General features: G+C 43.0%; 1 protein-coding gene across 2 annotated transcripts in view; it reads right to left on the minus strand.

Moving 5' to 3' along the window:
• Positions 1-964: 964 nt before the first annotated feature.
• LOC147633047 (peptidyl-tRNA hydrolase, mitochondrial-like) overlaps positions 965-15899 on the minus strand; it is a 76161-nt gene continuing 61226 nt past the window's right edge. The window contains exons 5-8 of one of the 2 annotated variants that reach the window (XM_086806045.1): positions 4684-4757; positions 1715-1773; positions 1549-1637; positions 965-1423 (exon numbers count right to left, since the gene is read on the minus strand). In XM_086806045.1, coding sequence (XP_086662171.1) covers positions 1283-1423; positions 1549-1637; positions 1715-1773; positions 4684-4757 — 363 coding nt within the window. In that variant the 3' untranslated portion in view covers positions 965-1282. The remainder of the gene's footprint in view (positions 1424-1548; positions 1638-1714; positions 1774-4683; positions 4758-15899) is intronic. The other variant, XM_086806046.1, reaches the window with a different exon arrangement.

Here is a 15899-nt window from a genome sequence, read left to right on the forward strand (position 1 = left end):
TTGCCTCCCACCAGCACTCATCCAAGATGTAGTGCCTATACTTGTAGATATGGTCGTGAAGCCTCTTGTTCTCAAGACCGATCATAATTCTATCAAGTTAGCGATAAATCATCTAGTCTTTCAAGTGTTGTATCTTATATGGAGATACTTGGTTCTACCAATGTAATCTGGCATTGTTTATCCTTGATGTGAACTCATGTCTCTAGCGAATGGCCTCTATATAAATAAATAAATATTTTTTGATGGATTTGTATGCTTTAAGCTCACAATGATCTACATGAGTCCTAATTATCCTAACTCTATCATCATGGATTTACGGATTTCATTGGTAGTAAAATACATATTTTATAGGGGGAGAGCATTTTATAGGTGGATGCTCTCCCAAGTGAAGATTCAGAAGGAATAAACAAAGGATTGCCTAACTTGCTTATCCAAAGCCTCTTGTTCTTAAGACCGATCTACCTACAACACACATTTTAAAGCCAAGAGGGAGATCCACAAACTCAACCCATACCAGACAAGCTTTCAGATGCCAACCAAACTTAAAAATGGTCTAGTCTCTATTTACTAGTATTAAGCAAGGATGTATACAAAGTCCTTAGATTTTCCCTATTTGACATTAGACACAAAGTAGGCAGCAAAAAATAAGTGCACGTTCAAACGAGTAAGATGACAAAGCACCTTACATTAGGTTGGGCGAGTAAAACCATGTTAATATATGCAATGGTTAACACACACACACACACACACACACACACACACACACACACACATATATATATGTATGTATGTATGTATGTACACACACATATACATATATATAGTCTTACAGAGTGTATACCATGTTAATATATGGAATAAGTTGGCAACTGCGTACTTAAACTCATTTTTTGTCTCATGAGATTGAATCACCGTTGGTGCACACCCCTTTGCGCGCGGCCTTGGCCACGGCAAAATAGCAGCAAAGCAGAAAGTACTACTATTGAAGGATCTCCTCAAGGGAGAGAAACAGACAAACAAACAACCAACTTGAGCAGCCGGCAAGTCACATTTTCTTCCAACAACATAATCTCAAAGGTCAAAACGGATGAATTGATATGTTATCAAAACAAATTCTTCAAATTGAGAGTGTGCATGCTCATCCACATCCTGGTGCTCAATTTCTAGATCCTTGCAAAGGCATGTAGATAATCCTTATCATGGCCTATGTGAATATTCTACCTTATTTATAAGGGATTTAATCAAGAAGTGAATAAGTGCCCAAAAAGAAAAGAGAGGAGGATCATGTTGATGGATTTGCTTCTTTTCTGTTTGTTTTTGATTGGGCTTTCCCAGGTTCATTGCATGTGCTTGCAGCCTTCTCTAAACCCTTCATCATCACTTGCCTAATTGCATCCATACCTCGAGCTATTGTTACATCCATCTGCATGCAGCTTGTAACTCAGACAGGTAGTTTATAAAGATTTAAACACATGAAGCAACTTTTGAAACTGAGCAATCTTGAAGCTCCTTTTGCTAATAGGAAAGAGAGCAAAGGCTCAGGAGCACCTGTTCCCTCTCAGCTTTGGTAAACTTCCGAAGAACGAAGGCACCTGGATCCATTGATCCTGGTGGTCTTCCAATACCTTGAGGAAAAACTTCTTTGAGCGTTAACTCTATCAACTTGACTGTTGCTAATGAAGGGTAAGATCAAAAAGGAGTGTAAAGAAGTCACCAAGTTTGATTCGTGGAAAATCACGACTCCCTTTGAGATGCTGAATCACACTTCTCATCCTGAATCAAGATTCTTGATGCAGGGAGAGTACTGAATGAGAACAGCTCAACACATGTTTGATGCAAGCTTACTTGAAAAAAACATTATCAGCAAATCTACCTACAACACACATAAACCTTATCACCCGTCTCTATTAAAACTGTGAACTAAGATTATATTAGCTTCAAATCTAGAATGGCATTTGCCAGCCATTTTGGAGTAAGTTATGAACCATCAAAGAAACTATGAAAAATTTATGCAAACGACATGCGCACAAAAACATACACTTTTAAGGAGAGGCTTACCAGACCTAAACCCAGAAGCAAGGTTGAGGATTTCATGAAGTAGCAGTCTTATTCAAACCTTAATGATACAGCATCCTCTCAGTGGTCAGGAGGGATGCAGCAGCCAGATTCTTGCGGGTTTGTCTTAGCTTGCCAGCCGATCAATTGATACACATTGCAGTTTGCTACTTCCCACAAGAGAACCCAGTCATGCTCAGGGGTTATTCAAGGATGGCCTACCGCTCTATGCCTGATCCCTCTTAAAAATGCTCTCTATAGTACTAGAGCTCTAGATATTGTATGCGCACATGTAGTAAGCAGTGATGTCCAGCACTCACTAATGTCGTTACATAGCCCACATAAGCATACATCCAACTTGGAAGAGTGCCAAGTCTACATAAGCCATCTCCTAACCATTTGGCCACACTTGGCCACCATCCAGTGTCTAAACTAGGAATTGTCGGGTGCCCGGGTACTCACCACAACGGCTACTCCTCATAAAGGGGGTTTTGCAACGTGATTCATCCTTGACCAAGAAAACGGGCATGAGAAACCATGAGCCTAGATTTATCCTTGACAAAGTATGAGGCAATCCCTTGAGGGGGGGGGGGGGGGGGGGGGGGGGGGGTTGTTGGGATCAAGGTCTTGCCTATGTGTTTGTTAGCGTATATGTGTAAACATCCTCTTACAAAGGATAAACACCCACTTATATTTATGTGTGTGAGCCCACTCTTAGAGTGGTCAGAAAAAATAACTAGATATTATACCTGTTTGCATAAGCAGTGATGTCACTCAGATGAGCTTCTAAGGCTACAAAAGCATTGTACTTGGTGAAGCTTTAGAACACACCAATCTATCAATCATTGAGTCGTATAAATCACTCTCTCTAGATCTTTGTTCTCTCTCTCTCTCTCTCTCTACTCACCATGGATATTTTCCACTCCTGTGCACCATGTCACAATACCAACTCTCTAGCTAGAAGGCCAAGGCTTAATCAAGTGCACTAGCAAAGTCAGTGGCGATGGCATCCAAGCTTTTGTTGTGGATGACCAAGTGGTTCTCCGCTATCACTCCTTAACCTCACCATGCAACCCTTGAAGCTCACCATTCATGGCGAGAGCACAGAGAGACTATGGTGGGTGTAGTGGGACCTTGGTGATTCCTTTGAGCCTTGAGGTTACTAGGCGGTGCCGAAGGAGTTGGTGCGCGGCTCTCTTGGGGTTTTGGTACCAAGGGTAACTCTACTTTGATAGGAATGGAAATGGATAATGCCACCACATGGACTTCGTATTACCTCTTGAAGCACGGTGCTCGAAGGATCTTCTGACTTCTTCGAGGATATTGGCTCTTGAAGCAACTGCTCTCAATTCCTAATTAAACTTGGGGGGTGGCATCAAAGACATGGCTTTAGGTCTCCACTCCATCTTTAGGATATAGGTTTTGACTTGGTGGTCGAGACTTGCGGTGAGGATTGCTTTGACCTCACGACCTAAACGTAGGGGTTCCGTTCGTAGAAGCCTTGAGCTTCTAGCAAGTTTGTCGGAATCTAGTAAGGTGTTGGCTATTGGGATGAAACTGAGGTCTGGGGCCACCACTTAACTTTCTTCAGCTTAGGCGGTTGTGGGGCTGATGGCTTGGTTTTCCGAACCTAAGCAAAAGGGTTCCCTTCATAGTAGCCTTGAGCTACTAACAGCTTGGTAGAGATACGAGCAGGGCTCGGGTTGTAAGTAAAGCTTTGTTGCTTGGGGCTTCCACTGGGCATGCTTCGACTCGCGGATAGCCTTCTGATTGAAGGCTGACTGCCAAGTTTTTGCTTGGGCATCATAGACTCCTTGGCTGGCCAGGGTGCTCTTGCGTATGCACACTTGCTTGGGGGCCTCCCTAAGGGGTTGTTGAGGTTGATGTTTGGGAGGTGGTCTTCGTCTCTATTGGCAAGGTTTTGGATCACCATATTGGTTTCAGGGGTGGTGAGAGGAGAGGAGAGTCCGGTTTTAGGGATTAAGGTGATGGTGTCTATTTGGAAGATGAGTATTAAGACGTTGAAAGGTTCAGGGTCTCCTTGTCCACCAAAGGTATGGTAACCATCCCAAGAGGAAGCTCGAGTGTAGCAGTTTGCTTTCGCCAACTGATTGTGCAATCAGTGGCTACAATCCATCCCCTCCCGAGGATGATCCTCTCTTCCATTATGCTTGCTAGTGTCACATGAAACTTGCAATACACAGGCTTAGTGCCTCAGTTAGAGTAGCTGTTGAAGGGATTAGGGGTGGGTGGCCTAATAAGGTCCATGTCTCCCAAGAAAAAATTGTGACTAGCCCCTATGTCAACCAAGGCTGGCCGCACAATTACGTGGTCTTTTTGAGAAAACACCAACTCCAGAAGAGCAGATTTCACTATTATTTCCATTTCGGCCACACCATGAAGGTCAGCTTTGTTTACAGAGATTTGAGGGGCCGTGGCCTCTTTGGTTCTTTTGCTGTCAGGGCAATCGCCTCGAGGCGTGCCCTGCATTTTTCCTTGTCCTGCCTTTGTTGCTCCTCCTTTTTCTTATGGATTTGATAGAGAATGTCCTACCACCCAGTAGATTTAATGAGAATTTGCTTATTGACAAACACACTTAAGATATAATTTAAATGATTGAAATGTTACCCATTGTGACCCCCATGTCCGCCTTTTGGTAGTAAGCGCATGGCAGCGAATTCCAAGTCCATGTCGTCAAAAATCTGCAAAGTAGAAGTGCAAGCGATCTTTGCCATTAGTTAAGAGACCACAATCTTTTAATTTGAAGTGTCCTTTCAGCTACAAGACATTTGTTTTCTTTTCTAGCTACAAAAAAAAAAAAATCTTTGAGCTGGTAAATTTATAGCAGGTACAGGACACTAAAGCATGCATCAAATCCAGCCGAAAAGGGAGAAAACAAGTCCTTTTCCATCTAAAAGAACTAAAGCTTATATAATCGCCAACCATTAAGCATTTGAATTAGCATGCCTTTTAAGATGGGAAAAGGTGGGATCGAACAAGCCAAAGGCAATGACTATACGACGAATAAGACAAGTGTGTTCAAGGGAGGAGAGTGGCATCAGCTAGCCAAGCCTTTATTGCAGAATTGCTCATGGAAAAACATTTGGAAAGTTAACAAAAAAGAGAGAATAGATGATTCACTGAGCTGGTTTTGCAAGGGTCACAACACTATAGGTGACAAGATACGTTGTAATGTTGGCATCACTACATTTCAATAATACTCCTTTTAAGTCCTCTGCAGTTGTCTCCCTCTGCTAAGGATGCCCACTTACAACATCCTGACACAAATATGTGGTAGTGGGAGCTTCTTTCTGAGATCATCACACATGGCCATCAGTGGCCTCCACCTTCCTATCAGGGAGAAATATGAACTTTAGGACACTAAGTTTGCCATGATACATCTCCTAGAAACGTACACAAATTTAAGTCTGCACAAAGGTGGTAGGCAGCACATACAACTGTTCGAAAGCTACACTCACACACACACAGTTAGGGTTTCAGCAAACAGAGTCACACAAAGAAGCCACACAAACATGGAGATGGAGATGGAGACGGACATAGTACACAGAGATGTTGAGAGTGAGAATCAATGGAGGTGGTAGAGCCAACCTTTCACGTATGTCACATCCATAATAATATGAAAGTACAGAGCAATAGATAAGAGTGTCCTTTCACACTGGATATCCAAGGGAAAAAACCACATGGGAAAAAGTTCCCTTGGTTAGGTCCTGTTCACACGTAGCACTACCATAAGTGTGCATTTGCCTTCAAATCCCCCCTGTAGTGTAAGTGTGAACTTGTGCAAGGTAGCACATCACTTCAAAGCTTTTGTTGGGCATCTGTTCAACACATGGATTGCACACATGATGGCTTCCATCCAAAAAGTATTGAGGCAAATTCTGTGCTTTCACCATACATCTCGCCATCTTCATGAGAGACATGTCCTTTCTCTCAACTACACTGTTCTGTTGTGCATTGATGTTTGATGCCTTCTCAAGCAAATAATCCTTGAATGCATTAGACACGTATTCTTCCCCTCTATCTGAGTGGAGTGTTTGTACCATACATCCATACATATTTTCAACCATTGCCACAAAATGTTGAAAGCATGTAAACACATCTGCTTTTTCTTTCAAAGGATATACCCAAGCAAACCATGAGTAGTCATCAATGAAGGTGACAAAGTAAAGATGCCCCCCCATGGATGGTGTCCGCATCGAACCACATACATCAATATGTATGAGCTTTAATCTATTTTCAACTCTAACAGCTGGTTTGTGGTGCATCTTTCCCAAGATACACCCCTCACATACATGTCCTATTGGAGACCTCAACACAGAGGTAGATAGGACTGCCAAGCAAGATGCTGAAAAAAAGTCCATGAAAAAACTGCCAGGAAAAAAACCGTTGGAGTGGGCTGAGCGGCTCTATCACAAGCTCCGCCCAACAGGGGAGGAGCCGCCGGCCGGGCTGGGCCGCGGTGGAGCTTCGGGCAATAGTGCCGTTTGTGGATGGCAATGGAGAAGAGGGCACCAAGAGGAGGGTGGGCAGGGAATAGAAGCGGCCACGTTCTAGGCGGGGAACTTAGCAGGACGGCGCACATGAGGCCGACAAGGTCCGTGTAGGCAACAGCAAGCAAAGGAGGTAAGAGCAGAGAGCTCTGATACCAAATGTTGGAAAGCTACACACACACAGAGAGTTAGGGTTTCAGCTCACAGAGTCAAATAGAGACGGAGATGGAGATGGACACAGTACACACAAGATGTTGAGAGTGAAAATTAGTGGAGATGGAATAGTCAACCTTCCACGTATATCACATCCATAATAATATGAAAGTACAAAGCAATAGATAGAGTGTCCTTTCACACTGGATATCCAAGGGCAAAAACCACATGGGAAAAAGTGCCCTTGGTTGGATCCTATTCACACATAGTAGCACCACAAGTGTGCATTTGCCTTCAACAACTACTTCGCCTCGACAAATTCAAAATGTTTACTCAAACATCTAAACATTTTCGCAAAATCTTAAACCACAATATACATAACATAAACTAACAGCAAATTAAATGATTGTACCATAAATCAAGGCAATACAAATGATGTAAATGGTGCAAAAGATAAGCTATACATAGTAGTCAGGACAAACTAGCGCACCCCCCACCCTCCCTCCCTTCCAAAAAAAAAAACAACCCTGAAAAAAACACACACCGTGCCCTCGTACACTCATTTGGTTAATTCTTTTACATTGATTCCAAGTCTTTAGATACGTTACATGCTACGTGGAAGTGGACTGATTATATGCTACTATCAACGCTAGCACAAACTGAACATGCACGAAGAGAATGGAAGAGATTCACCTAATCTACTGCATATATTAACTGAATGAGTGAATATTCACAATGATTGGTTACGACTCCAATCATGAATGCTGAGTGTTAACCACTAATGCATAGACTGACTTTACTCTGCTGCTTCAAAGCTGTACAGAGCTGAAACCTGATGTGCTATGGCTGCCAATCGCTAATCGAGACTTCGCTCTGCTGCACGAGGATTTGGCACGGCAGATCTCTGATTGAATGCTGAGATCTAACCCTGGCCCTGCTTTTTATGCTCTCATAACTGCTCCAGTGGGCCAGCTTTTTGCAAGCCCAAAGATTATGTCGTGAGATTCATAATCGTTCGTATTAGAAAGATGCCCAACCCTTGCCCCCTTGCCCAAGTTGGTATACACATGCTTCAGCTGCCCAAACTTGTCCAAAACTACCCATAACTTGTATATTTATGCCCACATGTGACTCATGTGAGAAGATCATAGTCAAATCGACTAGACAGAAATTATTCAAGGAATCTGGTCAGCACTCTTCCCTTGGAGAGTGCAACAACCCTGAACTATGTCGGTTAACCATTAGGTTTCCTACACAATCTTCTAGAAGAAACAATTTGTAACACTCTCTGTGTCGACTAGACATACCCCCTCTGCAAAAGGGAATGTCCACTGGAGAGGAAAATGCAGCCAAAGAGGGGCTGCAGTCCTGAAAAAATAGGCCGCCTAGTTCCAAACTCCAAGAAGGAAGAAAACGCTGATGAGAAAATACCTTCAGGCTGTAAGCGATGAAGCCAAAGTGAAGGGAGAGCAATCAGCAGCAACTGTCCAGAAAACGCAGCATCCAGAGGGCTGCAAATCTGAGAAAAACGTAGAGGTGAAGGGGCTGTAGATAGGGCACAATCTGGGCAGCAGAGGGAATCGCTGAACCGAGAGCGATGATACCATGAATGAGTGCACAGAGTGGAAGCAAATAAGCACTAGAGTGCGCTGAGCAGAGAGTGCAAGAGAGAGAGAGATATGGAGCAACTATGCTGAATATACTGAAGTGATACATTCCCAAGCAAGAGACAGAAAGTGTCTCGTAATTGAGGGAGCAAAAGAAAGACTAGGCAAGATGAAAAAGTGAGAGGCTAGCCCACCTATTTATACGTAAGAGGGGCTGGCCGACTGGACAAGATAAACTGGCCAACTGGACATGATGTAGCTGGCCGACTGGGGAAAATACGTCCACGCTAGGAAAAATACTAGAAAAATATATAAAAAAGGGGTGGCCAGCCCACAATCAAGGGCCATGAAAAAGGGACCAAAAGGGACACCAAATATGGGCAAAAACTGGGGATGAATGTGCTAACATTTAGGGACTCTTTTGTAAATCAAAATGGCCCTGTCCAAATCTTCTCCCTCGTACATAACTTGAGGATCTGATTGTCTAGCCTACCTATACCAGGGATCTCCAAGTGATGTAGCAAGATCCTACCAATCAAGTGTACATTACCAATCTACCTTTGCAAATTTTTTAGGTCTCTCAGCAACCCCATATGGAATACTGAGTGGACACAAAAGTTGCGAAGTATCGCGGGCATTTGGGATCTTTGTTGAGCAGGATTATTTTTTTTTTTTAGCATTTGGAATTTTTTTCTCAAGGTGGGGGAGGGGGGGGAGGGAACTCATACCATACGAGATCATATGGAACCGTACCGTACGAACCGTATGGTACGAATAGGTTCGTACCAATACGAGAAACAACCATGCTTGTGTCTCTGTGTACATGAACAGAAATGCCTGGTGGATTGGTGTTCCATTGGATCTAGTACCTCGTGTACTTGCCTGGAGCATGTCTATTTTGGTATAGTCTCATGAACGGGGATTTACCAATGCTGCATTGCATAGCATCTTTATGTGCTTGCTTACAATTGAAATTGAATGTTGTTTTCATGCTTGCTTGACCAATGTGTAGTTTCGAGTAAGGGGACGCCCGCCCGTGAACCGTGCGTGTATGAAATTGTCTGCTGACATGGTTATGTGGCATGTGGCAGGTGGTAAGTATTGGTCATAAACCTAGTCTTAGGAATTAGCACTTATTTATAAGTGTGTGTATACACACTTCATTAAGTTTTAGGCGACCAAAACTAACTTAGAAATTATGACCAGCCCTTCATTCACACACACTGATGTCCCGAGGTGGAGGTGGATAAAACCCAATGCCCACGGCTCAGACTTTATCCCCTTTGTACAAAGGGAGAAACCAACCATATGTCCGTTCTAGCTTGCACCACAAAGCACTTACCTGACACCTAGAGTGGACAACTCATCACCTCACTCTTTCCTCTCTCTCTAGAAGTAGGCGCCTCCTTCATGAGGCCTCTTTGGCTGTATTTTCTGCACTTTCTCCTTCTCAACTCCATATCCAAGCTTGCTAGGGTGTTTTCCAAGATTCCAAGAGTGTTTCCAAGTGTTGTACACTCTCCTGCACACTCCCAATGCTTGAAATTCACCAAATAACTCTTATTTTTCTATAATTTCTAGTCTTTTTACTGAAAACCCTAATTTCAGCCTTCCTTTCTCAAGTTGAACCGTAGGGGAAGCTTTCCCAGGGTTCCCTTCATCCTCTTGAAGACTTTTGTCGCAAAGGATTGTGACAAATCGAAGATTTCATCACTCCAAGCACTTCCATCGCGAAAACTTCCGCTATCATCGACTCTATTTGCAATTGGTAAGCTTTTATGCTTAATTACGAAAGCAAGTAGCAGGAGGGAGGAACCGGACTCCAAGATCACATACCCCGTGTAGTGTTTGTCCTACGTGCTCTCTTCATAGTGGGTGAGTACTTTAGGTACCGTGAGGTATGGTACGTGTACGGTACGAGTACGTAAAGTATGCATCAAGACAAGTACTTTAAGTACGTTCACGTTTTTTTACTATATATGTGTGTGTGTGTGTGCGCGCGCGCGCGCGTGTGTGTGTAAAATAAGAAATATCTAGCATCCATACAAAAATAGCATGAAAGACAATGGTAATATTGAAATGAAAACTAATCTATTAACTACTGAGCAATGACCAATGAGCAAAATAATTTAAAAACGGGCCAAATAAGTATTGTACATTGAACCTCATATTTAGTATGAAGATCTTATCCGTACGAGGTACGGTATCTATGGAGTGGTACCGAAAGTACTGAAGGTACACATTGGATGAGTACGAGTACGGAATGCCACTATGGCTCTCTTGCAAATTGTTGCTACCATGTGTTGGTGGAACAATAGAGAGCAGATGGTAGGAAACATGGACACTTGAGAGGGTAGTGTGAGTTGCAAGTCTACACCGACAACCACATTGCTTGTAATATTGTATTCATATGCATTGGTATGGAAATCTGGTCAGAAATGCCCATGACACTATGTACTTGATTCTCCCAAGATCAATATACTTTATTTGAGAGAGGGGCCAACCGTTCAGGCTCATAGTGCATCTCTTGTTAATTCAACAAATTACTTCTTGTATTAAGTATGTTGTCCATTAAATCTTGGTATATGTAAGTGTTTTGATTAGCATTGTGTTCAACCAAGTTACATTGGTATCAGAGCAAACGGTTCTCTTTCACTTCTATCGTGAAAGATAATCACCGTGAACACTAGCTATCTCTACACTTAGAACGCTATGGACAGCCATACAGTGAATGTTGGAGATGCTAACACAAGAGGCGGGGACAATGAAATGCATGCCTCCAATGCTTTACAAGATAAGCAAACTCATGTGGTGCACACTAGGGAACATGAATATGTGGGACAGCCGTTCCGTGGCAAAGAGAAAATGCAAGAAGAAGAGTCCATAGTCTAAAGGGCTGAACTTACTCGTACGCAGGCTCTTCTCTATGCACAACAAGAAGAATCGAAGCTATATCGCCGCGAGGATCCATTGGTACATGACCGTTTGAAGCCAAGAAAGCTGAATCTTATATGGATCATGCAATGGCAATGATTGCTTCAGAGTTGCACATGCAACCGAGGAATGCATCACGTGCATACTTGGCTTGTACCGAGCATGCCTATGCAGAAAAGGCAACCATCCCATATATATATATATATATATGAGTCCAGAAACATACCCAAATTCACCTTTTAGGAACGTGCATGCTATATACTCATGGTAGTTAACCCACAAGACTATATAACTATCAACTCCATTATGCATAGTATGGACTAGATACTACGACATTCCCACTAACGTCATCAGTGCCCACTTACGTCTAAGAGGATGAATCTCCATGCTATGGGAGAGGAACCATCGGCGACTTCACGCCATGTAGGAGTACCTTATGTAGCCCATGAAGGATGCCATGTTTATGGTAGTGGTCAAAATGTATGTCAAATGCCATTGCCAGTGACATGTAATTGACGCTGGTGAAGAGGGTGATAACATTCCCCTTGTATCTCGTACAAATTAAGAAAGTAATGTTAAAGAGTATTTTTGCGTACTTGATTTTTGTACACGATCATGTTGAGGAAAATAATGTGCATGTAAACACTCTTAGTAATGATAGGCTGAAATTCTTGCAAGAGTACAATGATTGTTTTGTTGATGAGTTACTAAAAGAGTTGCCACCCATACGACTAGAAGATCATCGCACTGATCTTGTGCCAGGTAGCTCACCACCTAATAGGCCAGCCTATCATGTAAGTGCATCCCAAAAAGAGGAGATCATGAAGCTAAATGAGCTTCTTGGTTCAGCCAAGCTCTTTCCCATATTGTTCGCCCGTCCTCTTGGTTCAAAAGAAGGATGGATCCTTTTGTATGTGTATGAATTATAGAGCTTTGAATAAGCTCACCATCAAGAATTAGTTTCCGATTCCACGCATAAACGACATCCTTGACAAGTTGGATGGATTGGCATGCTTTAGCCGAATTGATCTCAAAAGCGGGTATCATCAAGTGCGTGTAGTGCCTGAGGATACACAAAATTTCTTTCAAGTCAGCATTTGGGCTTTATGAGTATCTTGTTATGCCTTTTGGTCTTACAAATGCCCCGACTACATTCAATAGAATGATGGATCGCATATTCCATGGGTACAGGAAATTTACAGTTGTCTTCTTTGATGACATCCTAGTCTTCTCGAAGACCGAAGAAGAGCTAGAACTCATTTAGCTATTGTTTTTGAAGAACTCCGTAAGCATAAACTCTTCATAAATGCAAAGAAGAGTGAGTTTTTCTTGTCAGAGATGCATTATCTTGAGTATAGTGTCCAAAGATGGAGTGCAAATGGATCCTGCAAAGGTTGATGCCATTTGGAATTAGCCTGAATTAAGTTCGGTGCATGAGATCCGTAGTTTTCTTGGATTATGCTCTTATTACCACATGTTCATTCGGCACTTTGCATGGATTGCTTCTCCTTTCCATGATTTGACAAAGAAGAAAGCTACATTCAAATGGACTAATGTAGAGAGGAATGCATTCCTCAAATTAAAAGATGCAACTACTCATGGTCCAGTGTTGATTATTCTGGACTTGCAAAAGCCTTTTAGTGTGGAATGTGATGCATTTGGAAATTGCATAGGAGTTGTCCTAAATCAAGAGGGACATGCCATGGCTTATAAGAGCCGAAGATTACATGATGCAGAGCTCTCTCTTGGCATTTATGAGAAAGAGCTCTTGGCTGTAATTCATGCACTCACCATATGGAAACATTACCTTCTTGGGGCTGATTTCACTGTGAAGACAAATCACCAGAGTTTTGAGGTATTTTCTTACCCAAACTAAATTATCGGAGAAGCATATGAGGATGGCCAATTTCCTCTCTATGTTTCATTTTCAGATCTTATACACCCCAAGGAAGAAGAATGTAGTGGCAGATGCATTGTCACGAAAGCCGTATGACTTGTCTGCCATACGTGATTTGTATCATACGGATACTGATTTTGCCACTATTTGGGCTGATTTGATAGCAGGTCATGCACATGTCTCGTATGTGATGAAAGAGGGTTATCTTATGAAAGATAATTACCCATGTGTGGTGTCTAACATGAGGCAAAAGGTTTTGGACGAGTGCCATGCTCCATATGTTGGTCATAGAGGCATAATGCCTACTATGCACATGATTGAGAGGTATTTCTTTTGGCCAGGTATGCAGAAGGACATAGAGGCACGTGTACGTGCATGTATCACCTGTCAAAAGGTGAAATTTGATAGGCAAAAGGCACCACGTTTGCTTCAGCCATTGCCTATTCCCACGCAGCCATGGGAAAGTATTACAATGAATTTCATTATGGACTTGCAACGGACCCAATAGGGTGTTGATGCAATATAGACAATTGTGGACAAGTTTAGCAAGCAAGCTCACTTCTTGCCAGTCAAAAAGACCATCAAAGCTGAGCATATGGTTAAAATATATCTTGCACAAGTATTCAAGCATCATGGAATGCTAAAGTCCAAGAACTACAAGTCTCTTTTGGCGGGCCTTATTTGATAACATGCACACCAAATTGAACTTCTCATCATCTTATCACCCTCAAACGGATGGACAAAGTGAGGTTGCAAATTCAGCCATGTTGAATCTCTTGAAATGTTATGTGGTGGATCACAAGTCTTCTTGGGAGACCGCTTGTGGAATTTGCATACAACAACACGGTGCATGCATCTACGAGAAAGGTCCCGTTTGAAATTATTTATGGTAAAGTGGTTTTGCCACCCATCCTTTGCACAAAGAATGAGATATTTGCAGCTGATGAGTATGTAAGAGACTTGGATATTGCTTTTGCTTAGGTGCGGACAGCCATTGCAAGGTCACAAGACAAGCATAAAAAGGCTGCCGACAAGCATAGAAGGCAATTGGATATTAAAGAGAATGATTGGGTATTGCTGAAATTTGAGAAAGCAAGGCCTGGCAAAGAGGGTGCATATCCTAAGCTTGCAACTAGGTACTATGGGCTCTTTCGAGTGATCGAGAAGATCAATGAAGTGGCTTTTAGATCGGCATTGCCTAGTCATTGGCACATACACAATGCTTTTCATGTGAGTCTCCTTCGCAAGTATGTAGGGCCGGAGCCCAGTGAAACAGTCATTGAGGATCCACCAGAAGTGGATGAGCTTGAGGAGATCTTGTAGCCAGAGCAGATTGTATGTCACAAGGAACGCAAGTTTGCTGTAGGCAAAGTTGTCAGGCGTTACCTTCTGAAGTTTAAGAACTATCTTCCCATTGATGCTAAAGAGATAGATGAAGAGTTTTTTAGAGATTGCCGCATTTGCTTCTGACATTTGGATGCTTTTTAATAGCGGACAACTGTTTAGAAGTCAAGGGGGATATCACCATTTGGTCAACCAATTGTTCCACCCGTGCTTTCTCATCATGTATGTACATTGGACTGGTGTCCATGGCAGTTGTATATGTCGGGGATTGATGTCACTCATGTGATACTCTGGAATTGGCTTTCCATTGGGACTTGTGTCTCTATGTACATGCCTGGAAGTGCCAGGTGGATTGCTGTTCCATTGGGTCTGGTACCTCGTATACTTACCTAGAGCACATCTATTTTGGTATAGTCTCATGAACGGGGATTGTCCATACCAACGCTGTATTGAATAGCATCTTTATGTGCTTGCTTGCACTTGAAATCGCATGTTGTTTTCATGCTTGCTTGACCAATGTGTAGTTCCGGATAAGGGGACGCTCGCCCGTGCACCGTACCTGTGAAACTGTCTGCTGACATGGTTATGTGGCATGTGACAGGTGGTAAGTATTGCTCATAACCTAGCCTTAGGAATTAGCACTAATTTATAAGTGAGTGTGTACACACTTCATTAAGTTTTGGGCGACCAAAACTCATAAATAATGACCAGCCCTGTGTTCACACACATTGATGTCCCGAGCTGCAGAGTAAGCTCGAGGAATGGCTCCGAATCTCCAAGAGAAGCTCGAGGCCCTCGAGACGGCAATGAAGGCACTAATCAAGGAGAACAAGAAGACATCCGATTCCAACCTCAATGAGGTGGAGAACAAACTACACCGGCACATCATGGCCCTCAAAGCACGGTCACGGACCTTGAACAAGAGAACACAGCACTCAAGGAGGAGGTGAGTGCATTGAAAGTGGAACTGGTAGCCGTCAAGAACACCGAGAAGGAAGAAGGGGAGATCAATGACAACACTCTCACGGCCATCAAAGAAGAGATCTCCAAGGAGATCACAAAGGACATGGAGGGAAAACTCGAAGCCAAGCAGTCAGGATGGGTTGAGCTATGGAGGATCTAGATTCAAAGATACAGACAGCAGTTTGGAACTGCTATGGAGCACTTTGGACACATCCTGGGAGGATGGAGGAGGTCATGGAGGGACGGGACATCATACTACTTACAGAGACACACCAGAGCCCAGAGAGGGGGCTACCCAAAGTAGAGGGCTATCAATGGGAGTTTACATACAGGAGGACCACACGGCAGAGCACATCGAGAGGATCTAGAGGTATAGCGGTACTCTTCAAGCGAGAGCTACAGGAGCGCCTACACGTGGTAGCACGTGACCAGGAG

This window comes from Cibotium barometz, chromosome 12 (assembly GCF_041138505.1).
Source record: "Cibotium barometz isolate CiBa-2024 chromosome 12, ASM4113850v1, whole genome shotgun sequence".
Taxonomy (NCBI): Eukaryota; Viridiplantae; Streptophyta; class Polypodiopsida; order Cyatheales; family Cibotiaceae; genus Cibotium; species Cibotium barometz.